Source organism: Drosophila hydei, unplaced genomic scaffold (genome assembly GCF_003285905.1).
Source record: "Drosophila hydei strain 15085-1641.00,03,60 unplaced genomic scaffold, DhydRS2 tig00008134-arrow-pilon, whole genome shotgun sequence".
NCBI classification, from domain to species: domain Eukaryota; kingdom Metazoa; phylum Arthropoda; class Insecta; order Diptera; family Drosophilidae; genus Drosophila; species Drosophila hydei.
In genome coordinates this window covers 923,616-944,221 of record NW_022045843.1, presented here as the reverse complement: position 1 = coordinate 944,221, position 20,606 = coordinate 923,616, and the positions used below count along the sequence as shown (strand labels likewise).

Sequence of the window (20,606 nt, the reverse complement as noted above, 5' to 3'; positions counted from 1 at the left end):
GGTATATAGATATATATAGAGCTTCGCATATGCTAAGATTTATGCAAATTACTTGCCAACAAGTCGTTTGTGCTACTAAAAAGTTTTCTTGCTGATTTTTGGCACCGTTTGTTCGTCTGCGAACTATTCGTAAAATATCTCCAAAGTTGACGTCTAACGCTGGGGGCCAACTTTTCACCAAATTGATTGGTTCAACGGTAAAACAGTTGTAGGCCGAAAAGTGTGAAGAGATTTCAATGGAGTTTGCCTTTAAGTCGAATAAGATATTTCGATTTCAATGACTTTCTTTTAGTTGAAGTACTCTGGTTGGAGGTGAGCGAAGTATATCAGCTCATTATAATGTTATGGCATCAAGACATCATAACGCGCCAGCTCATATAGTTTTAGAGTTTTTATTATTAATATTTAAGCTCAATAGTGTATAGATATGAAAACTATATTTTCATTTACTTTATTTTATTATCAAATTTCAATTTTTCTTTAATTTTCTCATTACTTTATTAAACGAATTCAAACTCATTTTATACATGTGTCATTATAATGTTGAGGCATCGAAATATTAAAGGATTTTAAAGTTTTTATTATTAATATCTCTCTGTCTATACGATATCTAAAATCTATAGACTGAATTTTACTTTTTTGTGTTTGATTATCAAATTTTAAATTTCAATTTATTTTTAATTTACTCATTATACCATTAAACGAATTCAAACTCATTTCGCATTTTTCGCAGACTTAAGTAGTATCTGCTCGTGCAAAGCTCTCAACTATTGAGATTTGCTTACCAATTGAAACTTTTTTCGTAGTTTCTTTCGTGTTCACATCAAAGTTTCATAAGTTTCACATGTGAATCTCATGATTCAGATTTTCCAGTCACAGTTTCTTTTTTATTTTTTTCTTGGAATGGAGCCCACTGAAGCAGCACTCGAGTGACTTCAAGTCGAAACCACTTGCAAAAATCGAAACCAAGTCAAAGCGTCAAAAGAAAAGCTGCCAAAATTATGCAACACCTGGTCTGACGGGACTGTCAAAAGTCTGCGACTTTGCCTGTGCCTCATGCACAAAGTAAGGCATATGGAAAATGGCTCTGATGGAAACGGAAAATATTGAATATTTATACAAAAAATTATGCACCATGGAATGGGATCAACAAACGGACTTATGAGGTAATTTAAGCTGTGAAAACACAAATAAAATAATCATAATAAAAACAGCCAACAGAAACCGAAATAAATAGAAAAACCCATTGCGCATTGTCACGTTTTGTGAACATTATGGAGCTCTGTGCATACTGTGTGTGTGTGGCTATAATATGGAAATGGAAAATCGTTGAATAATGTTTGCTTGGGGTCGCGTGTGTGTTTGGCTGGCATGATGGAAATTTTATTTTTCCGCTTTTATTGTGATTATTTTCTTTTATTCAACAAAACTTTCACGATCGTTAACATAAATATCTGTGCTGTGGCTGTTAGCAAAGTGTTATTCATTAATTTTTTATAGAATTTGTAGCAGAAATCACAGTCTTTCGGTTGGTTATGGTCATTAAAGGAGGCGAGTGGTAAAAATTTTGAAAAATATCAAAAATGCAGCACGTTATCTGGTTGAGAGGTTTTGGGTTGTGTTGCGCCGACTCTCTACTGATTTTCCAGCAAGCCAATGTACTGGCCATTCTGATTGGCCAAGCGTCGCTCCTCTAGCTTCTTGGCAAAGCTGGGATCGCTCTTGGCACGCTGCTCCAGGCGCTCCTGCTGCAGCTTAATGCCAGCGTAGATCTGATCCAGACCCTTTTGTATCTCCTCTGGTATGGCTGGCGGCGTGGGTATATGATCGCCAGTGGCACGGAAGCCGTTCTCGTCGGCCGTGTACTGCACATTGACGACGGTGCCCTCAGGCGATTGGTAGGAGTATTGGCCGTGTTGCACTAGAACGCCATTGGGATTGGTATCAAAGTCCTTTAGGAAGCCCGTCTCCTCGTGCACAATGTTGTTGCCGGTTTCGTATTCGGTCTTGTAGCTGCCATCCTCGCTCTGCTCCTTGTTGTACTTCAGTATGGGTATCCAGGTGCTTGTCTCGCGTGGATCCTCATGACGATGGTCCGCTTTCTCATCGCGTGGTATGTTGTTCGCATTGAGGTGTGCATGATGTTGATGCTGGTGCTGGTGCTGATGCTGCGCATGGCACGTAAGGGCAAACAGCGTAATAAGGATCTAATTTCAATTGAAAAGAAATTGAAGCTGGTATTAATTTGAGTCTCAGAGAATATATATTAGGATTGAAACTACATTAAATTTTTTAATTAAATTTAGGTTATTATTTTTAATAATATTTCTGTTAAATCTAGGACACTGTAGCAATAATTAGATAAATAAATAAATATATGATCAAAAGAAATAATAAATATATAAATAAATATAAAAATAAATTAATTAATAACAACTTATGTTATTAATATTTTATTATTATTTGGTGGATAATTAATACCTAAAAAATTCGATAAGAAAATTACCAAATAATTTTTTAATTTTATTCTAACTTATTTGCAAGCTTTCATACATTTAGAAAAGCAATAAAATATCTTGAATATTTTTTTTATTATATATATTATTAATACAATTTTTCATAAGTTTTTCTTTGTATTCTTAAAAATTTCACTAAGTATAAAAATTAGTTCAAACAATTTTATTTATTATTTAAAACTTAATTTTGCCATTCAATCTCTTTGTTTATCTTTATAAATTTATATAAAGTATACAAATTTTATAGTTACACTAATAGTTACATTAATTTATTTATTTTTTATCTTTTATCGTTTTTTCAGCAGCTCGTTAATTTCTCTCTGGGGGTATTCTTAGAACAATAACTATTTTTTTGCTTTTAATTATTATTATTAATTGTTTTTAGCTTCTACTAAACATCACAAAAACACAAACCGCATACCACAGACCCATGCAAAAATAACTATTTGTTGATCCACTAAGAGATGAACTTACAAACACTTTCATTTTGATTGTTTAGTTGACGATTCACTTGCAAGGATTTTGTTGGTGACTGTTAGATACTGTGCATTGACACTAAGTTGCAGTTGCAAATGCGCGTTTTGCTGCGGCGACCGTGCGGTTGGCAAGTGAAAGCTGCAACGATGCGAACTGTGCTGCGGCGGCCCTATTTAAGTGCTTTATATAGCCGCGACTTTTGTCAGAGTCTCCTGCGCTCGCAGCTGGAGCCCAGAGAGACGCATAAAAAGCGATAGAGTTACAGATACAGTTACAGCACAGCTACAGGTAGAGCTACATTGACAATAGTTGCAATTGCCATAGCTGCAGATGCAGTTGCTGTTGCTGCTCTTTCAGCCAGCCAGTCTCGTTGCTAGTTAGTTTTTACGAACAGCTCGAATATATTTGATTTGAGATGTAGAATACTTTTACTTTTTAAGCTAAGGAACTATAAATATTAGTGTCAATCGTTAAACATAAATAATATATTATTACAGATAATTGGAGCTAACGATCTCATCTCATATCCATAATATATACAAATTTTAGTAGTCTCTCGATGGAGAGTTTATCGTTGGATTTCACATAATACTTATGCATACTGGATATGGTAATGGGCACGGCAAAAGTGTGCGGATTGTCTGCGTCTGTCCGGTCGTTCATCTTCGTAATGCCGTTATTTAGAAATAAGCCAGAACGAGTTTTTTCTGCAAGCTTCGACAACGACGTTGTTGTCTTCGCCAAAATGCAGCCGAACCCTGAAAAATGCTCTCCCACTCTCTCAGCCAGTTTTACGGTTGAGAGTTTTGCTTGCGCGAGCGCGCGCGCTCTCTCTCACTCTGTCTCTTGCTCTATTGCTCTCCATATTTATGTTGGCTTTGTAGTAGTGGAGAAGATGTTACTGCTGTTAGCTTTTAAATTCTTGTAATAGCGACAGCGCCTGTCGGCCGGTGTTGGGGGAATTCCGGGCAGGGAGGCAACTTGGCATAGAGGACAGTGACATACAATATATGTGGCATAGACTGAAACTGAAAATTGTTGTAATACTTGTGTTGCTGTGGATCGGGTTTGGTTTTTGTTTGTCTTTTCGTTTGTTTGGCTAGCGAAGCTGCTGATGAGGCAAGACGATAATTGAGTTCAAAACGGCAATGGGTAATGGATCTTGGCAAATGTTAATTAGTTGTGGAAAATGGGTCAATCTCTGACGATAATATCATGCAAAAGCGATTACCGCGATTACTAGCCAATTTCTGTTGGAATGGAACAAAAGGAGAAAAAATGCAAATAAATTTGGTTTCAAAGATGCAAGAATCACTTGCAACACAATGCGAAGAGTTGAACAACCGCGTTGCCGGTCGACGAGAGACACAGAGAGTGAGTGAGAGGTGAATAGCGAGAGTTAGAGGAAGACTGAGCATGTGTAAAAACTGGTCAAGTGTTGCCGTTTGCCATACAAAAAAAAAAAAAACAAAACAACAAACATTTTGGGCCTGGCTTGGCCGCCTGCGCAGCCGCACCTCTTCTACTGCCAACTGTTTACTGCCCACCCAAGCCAAAAGCCTCAGCTCCGTTGGATTAAACTGGTGTAGTCTGGGACCAGTTACCAGTTGTTGGAGTGCCCGATGAGTCACCGAGCAGAGGCAATTGTGTAATTTTTCCCACTCAATGAAAACGAAAGCTGGCAAGGTTAGCTCCAGAGCTACATCCACACTGACCCACTTACACTTACACTTACACGTCCAGCAGCCACCACTAACCGCTTTAGCTGGTCTTATGCTTTTTTGCTGACCATTGAAAATGTCAAACGCTTGGCTGCTGCATTCTCCAGCTAGCATTTGGTGTAGGTTGCATCTCTTGTTGGGAATTGTGTTCTTAGCTCGTGCGCCATTTGACATTTAAGCCTGAGCGCAGAGACTGAAGATTGCAGACCGAAGACCGAAGACCGCAGACTGAAGACCGAAGACTGGTTTACAAAAAAGTTCGCAGGGAGGCAAGCGGCGAGGCAATAAATTTTGCGGCAATTTCAAGTGTCATGATGTTGTGAAATTTGTTGTCAGTGGCTGGCATCTTGAGCTTGAATCGTAAATAATGCTCTAGTAATGGATGGAGATGTCTGCTGATCAGCGTAATCATCGCCACTTGATAGACAGGCCACGTATACCCGCTTGCTAATTGCCAATTCTAACAAGCATTCCATTATTCCTGTTCAAAGAAATTCTTCTCGATCCGATTCCGATTGCGAATTCTAAATTCAGAATAAATTGTAGATGTCGCAACTTGAAGCTCTTCAGTTTATTGACCGTCCATATCTGAACAGACTTCAGCAGTTCTTCCTCTTTTAACTTCACTTTTAACATGAATACATAATATATTTATTTTATTTTTATCTGCGTGTCAGAGCTCCGCTAACCGAAATATTTAAGAATGTTAAGTCGCGCGTAAAAAAAATCAATTGCACCTTTAAATCACCAGTTGGAAAAAAGAGTGGAATATTTTCACCTACGTTAATATTGCGAAAGAAGTACAAGCCCTGAAAATTATGAAATAGATTTTTTAAATACTTAAATGAAGAGATGATAAAGAGAAAGAGAGACTTACCTTGAGCTGAGGACACTTTCCTGAAAAATTACTGTCCCTTATTATACTTTTGTATGCAATATTCACGATTGAGTGAAACATTGTGTTGTTGCTGAGCAGACAGAAATCAAAAGATGCACCAAATACTCTACGAAGTTCCTTCGACCTCGCCCGTGGATGATATACTGCAAGGCTGGCATTGATATTAGCTAAATCTTGGTTATATTTGAATTCGGCTGTCAAACGAGTTTTGTCCGAATCAACAATGAAGCATCTATGGAACACAACGATATTGCTATTTACGTCACAATTGAATGACTTCCAAGTCACAATCAAATGGTTTTGCTGTTGGATATATTTGAATGAAGGATACTTTTACACCTCTAAGCCGATCAAAAGCACGCACCTTGCTGGTTAGAGCAGCTACAGGCCATATCACTGCCAATATATAATAAAATATATCCATTTGAATATATCTAATTGAATACTCAGCCAATTGTTTTTAATAATTATTTTTAAATATCTATTGGCTTGCTACATAAATTAACTTTATCTATTCCAAATTTTAATTTCCTAATTATATTTAAAGCTTTATTGCAGCAATTAAATCGCAAATTTTTAGCTGCGTGCGATGATTTTTCCTAATACAGGACTCTATCTTTAATTAAAATGCTTTTAATAAAATAAAGCATTTATGCTTTTTATGCTTTAATAGCTTCTAATTCAGAATTGTTTGCAATTAAAGAAAAAAAACATAATTTAAGTGGTTAACTCGACTTAAGTTTTTTGATGCATCCATATATATATATAGGATTTAAAAGTTTCTTTAGGATGACTGAGTTTTGGTTGTGGGCATTTCTTGTGCATTTCAGACACATATCATGTCAAATTTATGATTTCTGATTTATGAGAGAATACCTCGGCTCTTAGTTGGAAGCAAAAAAACTAGAGTAAATATTATATCCATACTATACTAATTACTGGCCTGGTTAATTGCCGACTATATTGTTTTTTAAGCATTAAGTTAATGTACAATGATTTCCATTTTAAGATAAACCTAAACTTTATTGACATTAAATGTGCGCAGCTCAATAATCCATTGTTTTTGTAATATTTAGTTTTTGATACAGTCGCGTTGAGCGTAATATTTGAATAGCAATGATGCTGATTAAAGAAGTTCACCTGGGTCATTAGTATTTATCGGGTTATTTGCGTGTAATATTTCCGCTTACCGAAATATTCAAAATTTTTAGGTCGAGCGTAAAAAAATTCAATTGGGCCTTAAAACTTACAGTTGGGAAGAAAAGAGGAATATTTTCACCCAAGTTAACGTTGCGATAGAAATAGAAGCCCTGAAAATTATACAATATATATATTAATATATACAGAGATACAGAAAAAGATAGCGACTTACTTTGGGCAAAGGACACTTTCGTGGATAGTTGCTGTTCTTTATAACACTCTTATAGGCAATATTGGCGATTTTGTGAAGCAATGTATTAGTGTTCAGTTGACAACCATCCAATGACAAACCTAAAATTCTGCGAAACTCCGTCGACTGAGCTCGTCGAAAGTACACTGCAAAGCTAATATTAAGACGTGAGAACGATTGAATATAATTAAATTCGGCAGTTAATAGAGATTTCTCGGAATCAACAATGAAGCATCTATAGGACTCGATAATATTGCGATTTACGTCACAATTAAACGACTCCCAAGTCACAGTCAAATGCTCCGGCTGTAGGATAGTTCGATATATATATAATTAAAGACACTTTTATACCGATTATAGGTACGCACCTTGTTGGCTGCTTTAGCAGCTATAGCCCATAGCATTGCTAAAATATATAATTTATCCATTTGGCCAGCGAGTCGGCTGACGCTTCTATAGCAACTAAATATATTTAATGCATCTGTAAATGGTCTCGGTATTCACACCTAATTTGAATCTATTCCAAGCTGTGATTACTCAATTATATTCAAACATTTTGTATGCAATTAAATTTGTAATAAGCGCAATATATTGCAAACGTAGATCTTTTTCTAATGTCCGCTTTGCTGTTTAAGAAAAAACTAAAATTGCTTGGCATTAAATTATCCATTATATAACATTTAAATAACATTGATTCTGACTACAGAAGCTGACCCAGATCAGAGCTTGGCATTAACTCTTTCAGGCTTTTATAATATTAGTATATTATATATTATAATTATTATTGATCTATCAGATACTTGTCTGAATACATTTATTAGCTTATTTGCGTGTCGCAGTACCGCTTACTGAAATATTTATCATTGTTAAGTCAAACATAAAAAAATTCAATTGTGCCTTAAAATCACCAGTTGGAAAAAAAAGCGGAATATTTTCACCCAAGTTAATATTGCGATAGAAATAGAAGCCCTGTAAATTATTAAAGGTAAATGGATAGATACATATATTAATAGAGAGAGAGATAGAGACTGAGTCAGACAAACCTTCAGTTGAGGACACTTCCGTGGATAATTGCTGTTCTTTATCATGGTATTGTAGACAATATTCGCGAGCTTGTGTATAGTTGTTTTGTTGTTGAGTTGACATATATCGTAAGTTAAGCTCAATACTCTGCGAAATTCCTTCGACTGAGCTTGTCGAAAATATACCGCAAGGCTAGCATTAATTTTAGCAAAATCTCGATTATATTGAACTTCGCTCGTTAAAAGGGTTTTTGCCGGTTCAACAATGAAGCATCTGTAGAACCCAATTAAATCGTGATTTACGTCACAATTAAATGATTCCCAAGTCACAATCAGATGGTTGGGCTGTTGGAGAGTTTGATACATATGTAATTAAAGATAGGTTTACGCTTTATATATCAATTATAAGCACTCACCTTGTTGGCTGCATCGGCTATAGGCCAGAGTATTGCCAAAATATATAACTTATACATTTGGCTAGCGAATCGTCTGGCTCTTCTATAATGACTAAATAAATTTAATGCATCTGAAAATGGTTTCGGTATCAACATATAATTTGAATCTATTTCATGCCCCGATTTCTCAATTATAATTAACATTTTTAAACAATTAACTTTAAAATTGTATGCATATGCCATTAAAATGTATGTGGTCTTTCCTTCTATTTTTATACTCTTTCACGATGTGAGAAAAGTATATCGGTCTGTGTCTACATCTGTCCACACGAACGCAAACCATATCTAGATAGAGATATCTAGAGACTGAACAACTAATTCAAATGTTCAAAATGGTTTATATTAACAAATATCAATATAAAAGAAAAAACATCATGGTCTATTGCTTCCACGATTTTTTAGCTCTGTGCACTGGAAAATCTGTCAAACGTCCACTTAGAGATATATTGAAGATCGGCAAATTGGGTAGAAAAAAGTCCAATTGCACTTTAAATTCGTACTTTGGCAGGAAAGGTTGTAGATTGTCTCCTATGCTCATGTTGGGATAGTAGTAAAATCCCTGAAAATTTTTGTTTGATATAAAAGGGTTTCAAAGGTGTCCTTACGATGACTTACCTTTGGCTGTGGACATTTCTTGGGCATATTGCTGTGCTTCAGCATGCTATTGTAGGCGACTTTAACCAGGTTATTCTTATAGGCTCCCGCAAAGAACTGACAGATATCCAAGGTCAGCTCGGCGGCCTTGTAGAACTCTTTGAATGGGGGGCGCGGCAAATATAGTACGAGGTTGGCACTGTACTGTTGAAATGCCCGATTATATTCAATTTCGCCCGTAATTATAGTCTTCGCTGGATTCACAATGAAGCATCTGTGGAATGGTACAATGTCCGGATTCCCAATGCAATCAAAACTACTCCACTGGATAACGACACGCTGAAGAAGAAGAGGCTACTGTTTTTTATTGAACCTCCTTTGAGTGATTAGTGAGAATACCTTGGCTGCTAGACTAGCCGTTGAAAGCAGCAGTACGAGAGTAAATACTTTTCCCATGCTATGCTAATTACTGGCCTGGCTAATTGTTAATAACGCACTCGCGATTGAAACCACGAATAAATATATATAATTGTATAGAAATATAGCTGACTAATAACTCAGTTAGGGTGGAGTGATTTATATTGTTTGATAAAGCTTAACTTGACATTAAATATGTGCAGCTCAATAATCGATTATTGCTTTATAATATTTAGTTTTTGGACACAGTTCCTATGAGCGTGATATTCAAATAGCACACGTTCTGACTAAAGAATTTCACCTGGGCCATTAGGTGGCTGACGGGCACAAAGCTTGGTATTACCTCTTCCACGCTTATATTATGATAGTAAAGTGAGCCCTGAAATACAGATGTATATAAAAATTCATATTTTGTAAGATTATTATTATTATTATTATTATTATTATTATTATTACCTTCTTCACTGGACATTTATTGGGCTGATTGGTGGACTTAATTATGGAGCGATAGAAATTTGAAATGATGCCCTTCTCCGACGCTCGAGACATGGCACGACAAGCATCCACAGTGTTCTCAAATAACTTTTGATAAATAGCAAATGTCGTATACTTTGTGGATATTATAGAATTGACTTTTACAGATTTCAGATCTTGCAGCAAATTGAGCTCCACATTGAGCGCTGAACGCCGCGGTTGCACTACATGGCATTTGTATTCGGATATGAAGTCGACGTTCACCTGACACTCGAAAGTGCTCCAGCGTAGCCTTAAATTTCGATCCTGTAAAGGACAAAAACAGTTGGGAATAGCATTAAATACATACATTTTGGCTGCCTACCTTGGCTGAGTTGGGATTTAATGCGAGGCCTAAAATAATTAAGCCTATCGTTCGATACATGTTGTTGGCCTGCTACGAAATGGATAAGGCCTAAACTAAAACAGCAGCTCATGGCATGTTTAACCTTCTATTGGCCAAATTGCTCTTATAATAGTATGCAATGGTGTGAAACGAGAACGATAAAACAAAACAACTTATCATACGCAATAATAGCTTATTTATTTTCGATTTCTCTCAGATTTATCTATGTATTTATATTATTTTTTGGTACGTTTTTTAGTTCAGCATAACTATGTATGCTTCTATTTTTTATGGGCATAACACAAAATGTAGTCGTAGCATACTTTCGGGCAGTTTAATATGTTGTAAATATTTGATTTACTTGCTTATAAATACTTCTTCTTTCGAGCGCGCTCTTTGGAAATTTCGTATAAGCGACCCACGGCTGTGATATTCATGACCGATGCCACTCTGGGCAAAAACCAATTGAGGCGTATTAGAAAATCGGATTCAGAAAGCACGGGCGGCAGCGACTCCACGATTGTCACATTGCGCGCACTGTAATAGCCCTTGAGGAGGAATAGAAATCGGTTAAGTAGATGTCCTCCATAATATATATGAGCTCTTCCACTTACCGTGTGTATGGGACATTGGATGGTTCGATTGCCCAAGCAGGTCATGGTGCTGAGCAGCTCTATTAGAGTCTTCCTCTTCTGCTCTCGCAGCAGCTTGCACAACTCAAATGAAACCTCGAATATCTTGTGCATTTTATTCCTCTTTGGTATGGATACCTTCAAAGTGCCAGTTAGGCTAGTGATCTCCTGCACCAGCGTCAGAGCTGCGTTGGTGCTTCTATTCCGTGGTGGCACCACACTACACTCCGCTTGCCTAATGTACTTTGGATTGCCCACACACTCCAGTTGCTGAATGACAACAAAGTAGCCCATGTGCTGAACAAATACAAGACGGTCTATACACTTCGCTCTGCCTCTTTTTCGATCACTGTCATGTTGCTTACCGGTAAGATATGTGATGTGAGGGAAAGACTCAGCATGCTGGCCATAAGTAAGCTGAATCTCAACATCCCGTTGACTGTTTGCATCTTCAACACCAACTGAACCTAAACTGATCAACAGTTTGGCATTGGACTTTTCCGATAATAAAGTGATTTGGACGTTTAATTATCGGAACGATTGAGTCATTAAATGGATATTCATTTTTAAATGCTTATTTGTGTACATATTTTGCGAGGTGTGCTTATGCAGTTGTGTTGATAGTTCAAAATGTTGAGCAGAAAGAGGTTAGTAAACTTAAGAAAAGCATAAATATTCGAAACATCTAACACGTCTATATAAGCCACATTTATCTATGACAGAAGTGTGACATAGGTATAAATAGGCCAACATCTCTATTTTATATACTTAATCTTATGTTATGTCAGTCCCAAAATATGATATAACTGCAAACACCTCGTAATGCTGAGTTGTTTGCACCGATTGCGACTTGTGGACATTAGCCAAACGAAACTGATGCGCAAACAAATCTGAGGGGATCGATCATATCAATGCTAGTAACTGCGGTTGCGCAGCGATTAGAGCATTTAGATTAAATTGGTTTTCATATTGATTCGGTTTTTGGCGTCGGCTTCAACTGGCTTGTGTGTGTAAACAATATGGAAGCTGATCATCATCAGCAGAGGCGGCAGCATCAGCAGCAGCAGACTCACCGCAAGTCGGCGTGAAGGGCAGTTTGGTAATTTTGTAAGCACCACGAGGCTGAGAAGCAACACTCGAACACTCATAAGTGAGTGCTGTGCAGTGAGCATATGAATACTTGGATAAGTGGCAATGAGACACAAACTTAATTGTTCAATATTTATTCATTTATTTATTACTTCTTCGTTGCGGTCTTTTATTCGGGTATTCAGCTGTGTGGGAGTGTCTGAGTGTGTGAGTGTGAATGTCATTGCCAAAGTGACATAAGAACTGAATTATTGCAGACCCATCGTATGGCATAGGGCAGTGCTGTGCTATATCCAGTACGTAATACTTTATACTTTATATAAGATATGCATACATACTTAATGCTAACTACTTAATTACACATTCGCAACTATTGCGGCGCAACTGGCAGATGATCGCCTTCTGGCTGGAAGCCATTCTCGTCGGCCACATAGCGCAGCGTGATGATGTTGCCCTCGGGATCGCTGTAGCTGTAGGAGCCGGTTTGGACCAGGACGAGCTCTTCGTGCTCATCGATCACTTGACCATCGCTGGTCTCCGTCTTGGGTATGATGATCTTCTTCAGGTAGCCAATGTTCTCCACTCGGATGCCATTCGATGTCTCATAACTGAACGGAAAGTGTGACTTAGTTGCGAGTCCTTGCGCGTTTAGGATATTTCCAACTCACCTGCTGTTGAAGCTGCCGTCGGCATTGTTTACAGTATCCTGCTGGATGATGCTGGCCGGTGTTGTTGTTGTTGTTATCGAGCTAGCAGCGCGCGCATCCTGCGGACGGGCCAAGACATAGGTCAACAGCACAGCTGAGCACAAGACAAACACGAATTTGTACATTCTGTTGCGTTTAGAATTGTCTAAGGGGTTATCCAATTGCAGAGAGTTAATGCACAACTGTTGACTACCCAGCTGCCGCTTGGCCTTTATATACCATCTCGTTGACGAGGGCGAGCACCTGATTCGCACTCGCACGCACCGCGCCAGCTTCGGTTGCCACAGCTAACGATTACGATGGGCGCACTAGATAAGCAGCAGAGAGCGTCAAGTACTCGTACTCGTACTTCACCATAAAAAACAAATTATGAGCGGGCGCTTCTTCGTCTCATTCCGAATACCCTATAATCTAACAGAGAGAGAGAGGGCGTGAGTACATTGCTAAGAAGTCTAAAAGTCTTAAGCCTTATTTCTGCTAAATTTGCTTGTCAGATCAAGTCTTGCTACTAAAGACTTTTGTTTAGCTGAACAATTTGAATATCAACTGCAATTTGGTCAACTTCACTATGTGTTAATATTCAGTCAAATTTTATAAAATTTTTTTGCTTTCTGGGTATTTTGTAGTCGATCACTATCTGCTCAAGTACTTTGTTTTGTTTTGTTTTGTTTTTGGTGTGGCCATCGTTTGAGGTTTTTTATATTGTCCATTTCGCGCGTCTGGCCGATGAGTAAACATCGCCGCACCGCCAAAGAGATGAAGATGAAACGACGATGTCAGCGGGTGATACCCGAAGCTGGGTCTACGACAGCTCAGCTGTGACATGTCTCCGGTCGCTGTCTCCAAGACGATGTTGATGGCATTGCCAGGCCGAGTTGGCAGCTACGTGATTTGCCTGCGCTGAATATAATTCTTACTCAACTGCTGTAAGTTCCGTTGAAACATTGAGGATGTGGGGGAAGTGCCAACGGAGCTGGGAAGCAACTTGCTCACAAAGGAATTAAGTTAGTATAACGACGACTGTTATCAATGGATCAGTGTTTAACTGCGTTCCTTCACATTACTATTGATCTAATCAAATTCACATTTGGACAAATGCCAAAAGCTAGGCTTATCTATTATGCAAGACACGTTTCAATTATGGAAACAATTTGCCGAAAACATTAGAGCACTCATAAATACGCGGACGGGCTAACGGTGATCGCAAACAAAGGGGCAATAAAAAATGTAGAGTACGAGTATTGTAAGAGAAATGATAAAGTTGCTTATTACGTATACGCAATGAATACTAACAATGGGTCAATGAACTTGAACTGTGACCAGAACTTCTGAAAGGGTATGTAGCGAAGGAAGGCATTAGAAAAGTATTGTAACTCTCCTCCCTCTCTCAATATTTCCCTGTCTCTCTCTTTTTATAACATTCAATTTAACAGCTGTTTTCTAATACAATGAATTCACTTCGAATTAACACTTTCGATTTCTGCTTGTGTTACACAACATTCAGCTGAAATACAAAATTCTTAGCAGCATTCGAAGTCTTTCATGGAAATAAGAAATTGCTTAGACAAACATTTGCCCCAGACACGCTTTAACTAATAGGTCTTGTCTTCGGCCCACTCCTAGCGTATCGCGTATTTGCCAATTAGAACTTAATTACGATGAGTTTAACAAGTCGAATCTTTGGCTTTTGGCAGCTGCAGAATTGCAATCGAGCAAAACTGCTAACCAAGGCAAATTTAACATATATTTCGCATATGGCAGTTCACGCCTAACAAATACACAGCTCGACCAAGTTTACAGATCTGAATCTCGCTTAACATTTTTGGGCGGGGCACCTAAGGCAGAAGTTACGCAACGGAAGAATTTAATTATTCAAAACACGTTTGCGTATTTGAATACCATTTCGCACTGTCGAGAAAGTAATCAACGTGCGTGAAAACAACCACAAAAAATTCTTTCTTTTTCTCTGCTCAATAACTCAGGTATATCTTGAGAGTTGGTCTTAGGCTTCTTCAAGGAAATTGTTAGTTACACTTTTTGTTGTTTCAATTTTCTAGTTGTGTGTATATTTTGATAAAACAAATAACTTTAACTTGACTTGTTCAGTTCTTTTGGTTCACAGTTGTTGTTGACTTTACATTAAAGATCACATATATATGTTTGAGCAGCAGTCTGTGCGCTAGTGCTTTTTCTCGCTGGGCTTATAGGGATGCTCGGCAATATATTTGAGGGTTTTCAGCACTGACTCGGGCGTGGGCGGCGGTGTGGGCAAATGATCGCCGACTGGCCGATAGCCGTTCTCATCGGCTGTGTAAGATATGGAGTATACCTTGCCATCATCGCTGGGGTATGAGAAATATCCTTGGACGGCCTCGCCGTACTGATCCTTTCCGATCTGTTTCAGTTCGCCCTTTTGTGTAGCTTTCGAACCGTTGAGTAGTTCATATCTTTTGAATGGAACACGTTAAAACTTATCGCAGGCCAAGATCCAAAGCTAGACTTACAGGTAGTAGAATTTGCCATTGTATTCCACATTCGACTCGTTTGAGATGAAATCAACTTTATCTTCTGCATACGCCACAGCCACAAATAGAGCGCAAATTAGGATTAGTTTCATTTTTGTGTTTCTTTTTATCGATTTGTTGTTTCGCCTATTCCAGAATTAAAATATCCACGCTGTGCAAATGTCTCGGGCCGACTGACATTTCCACTGCTAAACAAACAGACTTTTATAGTGGGACAAGATTCATAAAATACCCGTACTCAACTATTTAACATATAATTAAAGTTGCAGCTATAAATAATATTGAACTTGTTTGGTTTCTATCTGGCCTTTTTCAGAATGAGTGTGAAATTTGGTGCAGATGCTTGGCGCTAGCAAATCTGACGATGGGCATGACATCTATGGGCATGCGTACCTTTTAAAAGGCATCGAGACTATTGCTCCATTTTAAGAGATGTGATAATTGTTTTAGTTAGTATTCGAAATTGAGCTAAGGCCCCACGAAAGGGTATGTGCAGTTCGTTTTTTTCTGTTTTGATCAAGATTATGTGCACATCTGTCTATATAATAGCTGTCATCAGCGTCAGCATCGGATTCTGGTTCTTTTTGGAACTAACTTGACCACATTTTTGGACAGAATTAATATCCATTTATATATATATATAGCCCGACCAAGTATTCAGTAAATTTGCATACAACAAATTTGTCAGCATTGCCTTGAAATCGAATAGTTTTCATATGCTATTTTTAAAAATATGTTCTGAAGCAAGTGCTTTACTTATTATGATTGAAAGTCTCATAAAGACAAGATTAATTAGGTGATATGTCACAGCTAAACAGTTTCCGGCTTATGAATTTGGTTCCCATCAAAAGAAAAACCTGTTAATGTGTTTTTTTTTAAGAATCTTTAATTCTTTATTTGCAGCTAAGGCTAAAGATATTTGAGTTTGTCTCATATCATTCGACATGTACAAAAAACCAACAATTCATATAAATGTATGCATAAGTATCTGTATAAGTAAGTACATCTTCGTCATCCATATCGCTTATACTCGTATTACATGCAAAAGATTATAGTTATATAGACTATTTACACAAGAATTGCTGTGCACAATAATTGGATTATTATAGCGTAATGCATTCATTATTTCTTGATCGTTCACGTTTTTTTTACATTTTCTTCTTGATTTCATTAGTAAATCGATGATATCACATGAGTCCGAAAATGGCAAAGTTCCGGCGACTAAAAGATCTTAAGCACAGTATAAGTTTAAAGACGAAAAAGAATAAAAGAAATCGGATAAGGTATTAAGAAAAAGTTCAGAAATCAAAACAAAAAATATATAACATATTTGGGTGTTTGAGTACATATATGTGTGTGAGTGTTTGTGTTTGTGTGTGTGTGTGCAGGTGTGCAGGTTGTGTTCTTCAGTCAGCTGCTCGATGTTGGTGTTCGTATTAAGGTATTGATTGATTGATGATATACGGGTTAGCAGCAAATTGCTTCATTGGGTGTAGAGTATCAGAGTAACGTTAGCGTGGTCAATATTTGTTCTATATAAACTCCAGATGCATCTTAACGACGACGCTGCGATGGGGGCAGGCTGAGCAGATAGTCGAGCGCCTTCTGGATCGCTGGTGGGATTGGTGGAGGAGTGGGCAAATGCGAGCCCTGTGGCTGGAAGCCATTCTCATCATCGGCCGCATAGTTGAGCGTAATCACCTCTCCCTCAGGTGAAGTATAGGACACGGAACCTTTGACAATGATCACATCCGTAGAATCCGCAGATGTGGCCTTCTTCACGGTTCCAGTTTCCTCCGCCTTGATTCCATTAGCTGTTTCGTAGCTGAAAATTTTCAGAAATTCGTTAGTTTTATTCTCTTTGTATTATTAATTTTTTAGCAATTGCAATATAAACAAAATTCACCTTGAAAGCTGTGAAAAATTTCAATGAATACTCTTGCTTGAATTTTTATAATTTTATTGCTAAATAAGTAAAGCAAGAAAATCAAATTTGTAGGTCAACAAAGTATTTGCCTATGAAAACTGGTCTTTGGCCACAGATCAACTGATTAATCAGACCGGTAAGAGATCAACTTTTTTAGCCTAATCTGTTTAGAGCTAAGACTAATTTATTTCTGTATTGAAAGAGTATTAATTCTGCGTTCTTTTTTCTGATTTGTTGTGTCTTCTTTTGTGACATTGTTCATTTGTATCTGAGGCGCCTGACTAGTCATTTAATTATTTATTTATGTTGTTATTAACATTCAACTTGTTAATAGCTGTTATAATGTTAATAAATTCATATAAAATTTACATATTTTTTACGTATTTATGATTGGATTAGGCTGGAGAACCAAAGTCTACAACGATCTAAATGTTGCTATACTTTTGGTGTTAATAATATAAATATTAGATGTTTTGTGGAGCACATGAAAGATTGAAATTGCTATTGAAATTAGTTTAAAAAATAATCTTTAAATTAAAATTAATTAAATGAAAAATTATAGAAAAAATTATATAGTAGGAATTGATTGCGATTTGTAATGATGCTAATCTATCATATGTTGATAATATAAGTTATAGCTGTAATACTTAAATGATTTCTCTTGATAATCCATTTAAGTTTGCTGACCCGGCTATAATAATCTCGAAAGCCATTTTAACAACAGTCAAAGCAATGCTTCTGTTAACTTTCATAAAGCCTAAAGGTATGCAACACTTTTGCAGTGCTAGTTAGTTCCGTTTGTGAACTTGGCTAAGCCTAACCAGTTCATAACTAGTTCCATTTTTTTACTCAACAGGCTTATACTTACGCATAATTGTAGGCACCATCCGGCTCGATATTAGATTCTTGGCTTATAATCGCAATTGGCTCGCCACCCTGGGGCTTGGGTGCAGCGTGTACCAGGCAGAGCAGCGCAGCAGCGGACAGGCAAAGGGCAAACTGCAAATGGGTTAAGAACGGAAATTAATTCAATTTACGTTAATTGTAAATTGGCAATTGTTTATACATAACGAGCGCAATTACACTAGACTCGATTTGAAGAAATCGTGAGCTGTTGTTTTTCTCCAGTTTTTCGTCTGTTTTGTTTTATTTTTTTATTGCTTATGTAAATTTTTGTGTTATTTTGTTATTTGTGTTGAAACTTGGCGCATCGTTTCGCATAGTTGTTTGATTTATGACTCTTGTTTACATTGTTCTCACTTATAAATAATGTTTATTGAAAGACAGACAGATAGTTGGTCGGACTGTCGGGCGGATAGACATATGTCAATTTGCCACAGATTTCTTAAGGTCGTCCAATAACTAGACGCCAATTAAATATTTTACACATAACATTTTCAGCTTGTTTTCGTATGTGTTTAAAGTAATTATCTCACGAGTGCATGGAAAATTGTGGGGCGTGGAGATTAGAGAGCTGCGACTGAATGAATCGTGCGTGACCGAAAACATATGGGTAACCTATTATAAATGTATGCGTGAATTCATCTTAAAGCCGTTAATGCTGGAAATCTGCTGAAAAAGCTGCTGTTCTGCCGCTGCTCTATGCCTGTTTCTTCTAAATATTTTTAATGCTGTCGCTAGTTGGGTGTTTATATGTTTTGCGCTCGTGTTGCAACAAAGCCTAAAGGCAGCGACTTAGACGCTCGTCTCCGGCTCAGTCTTGGGTTAAGTACAGTCTGGGCTCTGAGCGCTTAAGCAATTGCCAATGGACGAGTGGATTACGTGTTTTATGTTTCAGTTTAGTTTGGGCTTTTAGCCAGATAGACAGCTGCCAACTGAGCGTAACATTCGTCGCCAGCACTTTGTTAACCAAATGTCTCTCAGCTACAACTTCAGTCCCTGCCCATGCCTGAACGCCAGCGTCAGCGCCAGCTTCAGTCTCAACCTCTGCTTGTCCAGTTGCACAGTTGGTGTGGATGCTTTGCCGTTGTCTGACCTTTGCATTGCATGCCGACTGCATGTTATTTGGCTTGGTTTGGCATCGTGCTCGAGCCTTTTAAGTGGTTGCTTCGTCTCCAGCATTCATTAATTGCTGTTGCCATTTCGGCCGGGCTTGGCATCGACTTTTTGCCCATTTGCTAGCCAAATGGCTATAACAATTGGTAAATAAACCAACGCGGAAACAACACTTTAAACTGTGGCGCTGCGACCTTCTGCCTCCAGATATTTTTATACCTTTTTTGGGCTTTAAATTTTTATGCTGATTGATTTACGACTAAGTTGTAAATGGTAATTTTACGCATTGAAGGGTCTCTTTTATTTTGGCATATTTCGAAATTCAACAATCGCAAATTTGTTGGCTTCTTTATGTGCTGATATAAGCTGGTTTCAGCTAAAGATTTTTCTGACAGTGAATGTCATTTTCACTTACATATACTGCGCTTTATTGCATTGATTTTCATATTTATATTATTTTTTCATTGAATTATTAAAAATATCTCAGCTAGACAGTTTGTTGTCAAAGTCTTTTGATTTTCAAGTGGATAATCGTTAGAAGAAATGGATTCAGTTGAATGAGCACATATTAGAGCTATTTTAATTATTCAGGCTGGGCTAAGTTCTTGCTAGCTAAAATAAGACATGTGTCTTGATTGACTTGTTGTTTCAGAAGTTTAACGCTTAAGAATAACATTTTAAGTAGTCAAACTAATATTGTAAATTTTTTAGCCTTACAAAAGGATTCTTTGTAGGTTTTGCTTTGATCCTCAGCTACTTGAAGGACTTTAATTCATGATGATCAAGCTCAAGTCACAGTTTTTTGCACAGATACTTTAACGTTACTATGTTGTTCTTAAATGTTCCTTTAGTTTCCTTTGCCTAGTGCACCCAATCAGACTTACGTTCTTCATGTTTTATTGCAATTATGTGATTCGGTAATGTAATCCAAAGTTGGGCTTATCCTTTTCAGCGATCGGCACACCACACTTCACACTTGTTGTTAATTGAACAAAAGATTTTTTAATGATGCCCAAGTGCCGGCAGCTGAGTCTATTTATACGAAAAGCCCAAAGACGACGACGACTGCGACGAAGCTGCAAATTCAGCGGGCAAAGCGTCGCACATGCAAGATGCAAAAAAAAAGAGAAAAAAAATGAAAAAAATATATATAAAAAACTAAAGTAAAGATTCGTCGTAGTTGTCGTTGTTGCTGCCAGCGTTAGCGGCGCAGTCGAAGCTGGCGTTGTTTGAAAAGAGCAGCCGCAGCAGCTGCAATGGCAACGGCAACATTTGCGGTGGAAAATCGCAAGCGCAGCACAGGTGAATGAAAAATGCTGTGCCCGCTGGCGCCCCCTTTGGGCACACGCCTCTGGCCTGCG

General features: G+C 37.7%; 6 protein-coding genes across 6 annotated transcripts; all 6 read right to left on the bottom strand.

Moving 5' to 3' along the window:
* Positions 1-1,345: 1,345 nt before the first annotated feature.
* On the bottom strand, positions 1,346-3,144 carry LOC111593564 (pupal cuticle protein 27). Its single transcript, XM_023306425.2, has 2 exons — positions 2,991-3,144; positions 1,346-2,207 (listed from the first exon to the last, which is right to left on the bottom strand). Exons 1-2 carry the CDS (start codon positions 3,000-3,002, stop codon positions 1,635-1,637), a joined length of 585 nt encoding a protein of 194 aa, XP_023162193.1. The 5' UTR covers positions 3,003-3,144; the 3' UTR covers positions 1,346-1,634.
* A 4,680-nt stretch (positions 3,145-7,824) lies between these two features.
* LOC115483457 lies at positions 7,825-8,497 on the bottom strand. Its single transcript, XM_030225515.1, has 4 exons — positions 8,441-8,497; positions 8,211-8,369; positions 8,046-8,114; positions 7,825-7,971 (listed from the first exon to the last, which is right to left on the bottom strand). The coding sequence occupies exons 1-4, from the start codon at positions 8,495-8,497 to the stop codon at positions 7,825-7,827; spliced, it is 432 nt and encodes a 143-aa protein (XP_030081375.1).
* Positions 8,498-10,714: 2,217 nt separating this feature from the next.
* On the bottom strand, positions 10,715-11,430 carry LOC111593582. The gene is made up of 3 exons (XM_023306446.2): positions 11,347-11,430; positions 10,964-11,278; positions 10,715-10,897 (listed from the first exon to the last, which is right to left on the bottom strand). Exons 1-3 carry the CDS (start codon positions 11,428-11,430, stop codon positions 10,715-10,717), a joined length of 582 nt encoding a protein of 193 aa, XP_023162214.2.
* Positions 11,431-12,227: 797 nt separating this feature from the next.
* LOC111593570 (endocuticle structural glycoprotein SgAbd-4) lies at positions 12,228-13,061 on the bottom strand. The gene is made up of 2 exons (XM_023306432.2): positions 12,739-13,061; positions 12,228-12,678 (listed from the first exon to the last, which is right to left on the bottom strand). The coding sequence occupies exons 1-2, from the start codon at positions 12,900-12,902 to the stop codon at positions 12,441-12,443; spliced, it is 402 nt and encodes a 133-aa protein (XP_023162200.1). The 5' UTR covers positions 12,903-13,061; the 3' UTR covers positions 12,228-12,440.
* A 1,866-nt stretch (positions 13,062-14,927) lies between these two features.
* LOC111593571 (endocuticle structural glycoprotein SgAbd-3) lies at positions 14,928-15,394 on the bottom strand. Its single transcript, XM_023306433.2, has 2 exons — positions 15,282-15,394; positions 14,928-15,224 (listed from the first exon to the last, which is right to left on the bottom strand). The coding sequence occupies exons 1-2, from the start codon at positions 15,392-15,394 to the stop codon at positions 14,957-14,959; spliced, it is 381 nt and encodes a 126-aa protein (XP_023162201.1). The 3' UTR covers positions 14,928-14,956.
* A 1,050-nt stretch (positions 15,395-16,444) lies between these two features.
* LOC111593548 (endocuticle structural glycoprotein ABD-4) lies at positions 16,445-20,261 on the bottom strand. The gene is made up of 3 exons (XM_023306401.2): positions 20,130-20,261; positions 18,098-18,228; positions 16,445-17,127 (listed from the first exon to the last, which is right to left on the bottom strand). Exons 1-3 carry the CDS (start codon positions 20,136-20,138, stop codon positions 16,857-16,859), a joined length of 411 nt encoding a protein of 136 aa, XP_023162169.2. The 5' UTR covers positions 20,139-20,261; the 3' UTR covers positions 16,445-16,856.
* Between the last annotated feature and the right edge of the window lie 345 nt (positions 20,262-20,606).

Coding starts and splice junctions, on each gene's coding strand:
- LOC115483457 (XM_030225515.1), bottom strand. CDS start 8,497: ATGTATAAGTTATATATTTTGGCAATACTCTGGCCTATAGCCGATGCA. Junction 8,370..8,440: donor TAGCCGATGCAGCCAACAAG/GTGAGTGCTTAT, acceptor ACTCTCCAACAG/CCCAACCATCTGATTGTGAC. Junction 7,972..8,045: donor GGAAGTGTCCTCAACTGAAG/GTTTGTCTGACT, acceptor AATAATTTACAG/GGCTTCTATTTCTATCGCAA.
- LOC111593582 (XM_023306446.2), bottom strand. CDS start 11,430: ATGCAAACAGTCAACGGGATGTTGAGATTCAGCTTACTTATGGCCAGC. Junction 11,279..11,346: donor TCACATCACATATCTTACCG/GTAAGCAACATG, acceptor GTATTTGTTCAG/CACATGGGCTACTTTGTTGT. Junction 10,898..10,963: donor TCCAATGTCCCATACACACG/GTAAGTGGAAGA, acceptor TTCCTCCTCAAG/GGCTATTACAGTGCGCGCAA.
- LOC111593570 (XM_023306432.2), bottom strand. CDS start 12,902: ATGTACAAATTCGTGTTTGTCTTGTGCTCAGCTGTGCTGTTGACCTAT. Junction 12,679..12,738: donor GACGGCAGCTTCAACAGCAG/GTGAGTTGGAAA, acceptor CTTTCCGTTCAG/TTATGAGACATCGAATGGCA.
- LOC111593571 (XM_023306433.2), bottom strand. CDS start 15,394: ATGAAACTAATCCTAATTTGCGCTCTATTTGTGGCTGTGGCGTATGCA. Junction 15,225..15,281: donor AATGGCAAATTCTACTACCT/GTAAGTCTAGCT, acceptor TCCATTCAAAAG/ATATGAACTACTCAACGGTT.
- LOC111593548 (XM_023306401.2), bottom strand. Junction 17,128..18,097: donor GATGGTGCCTACAATTATGC/GTAAGTATAAGC, acceptor GAAAATTTTCAG/CTACGAAACAGCTAATGGAA.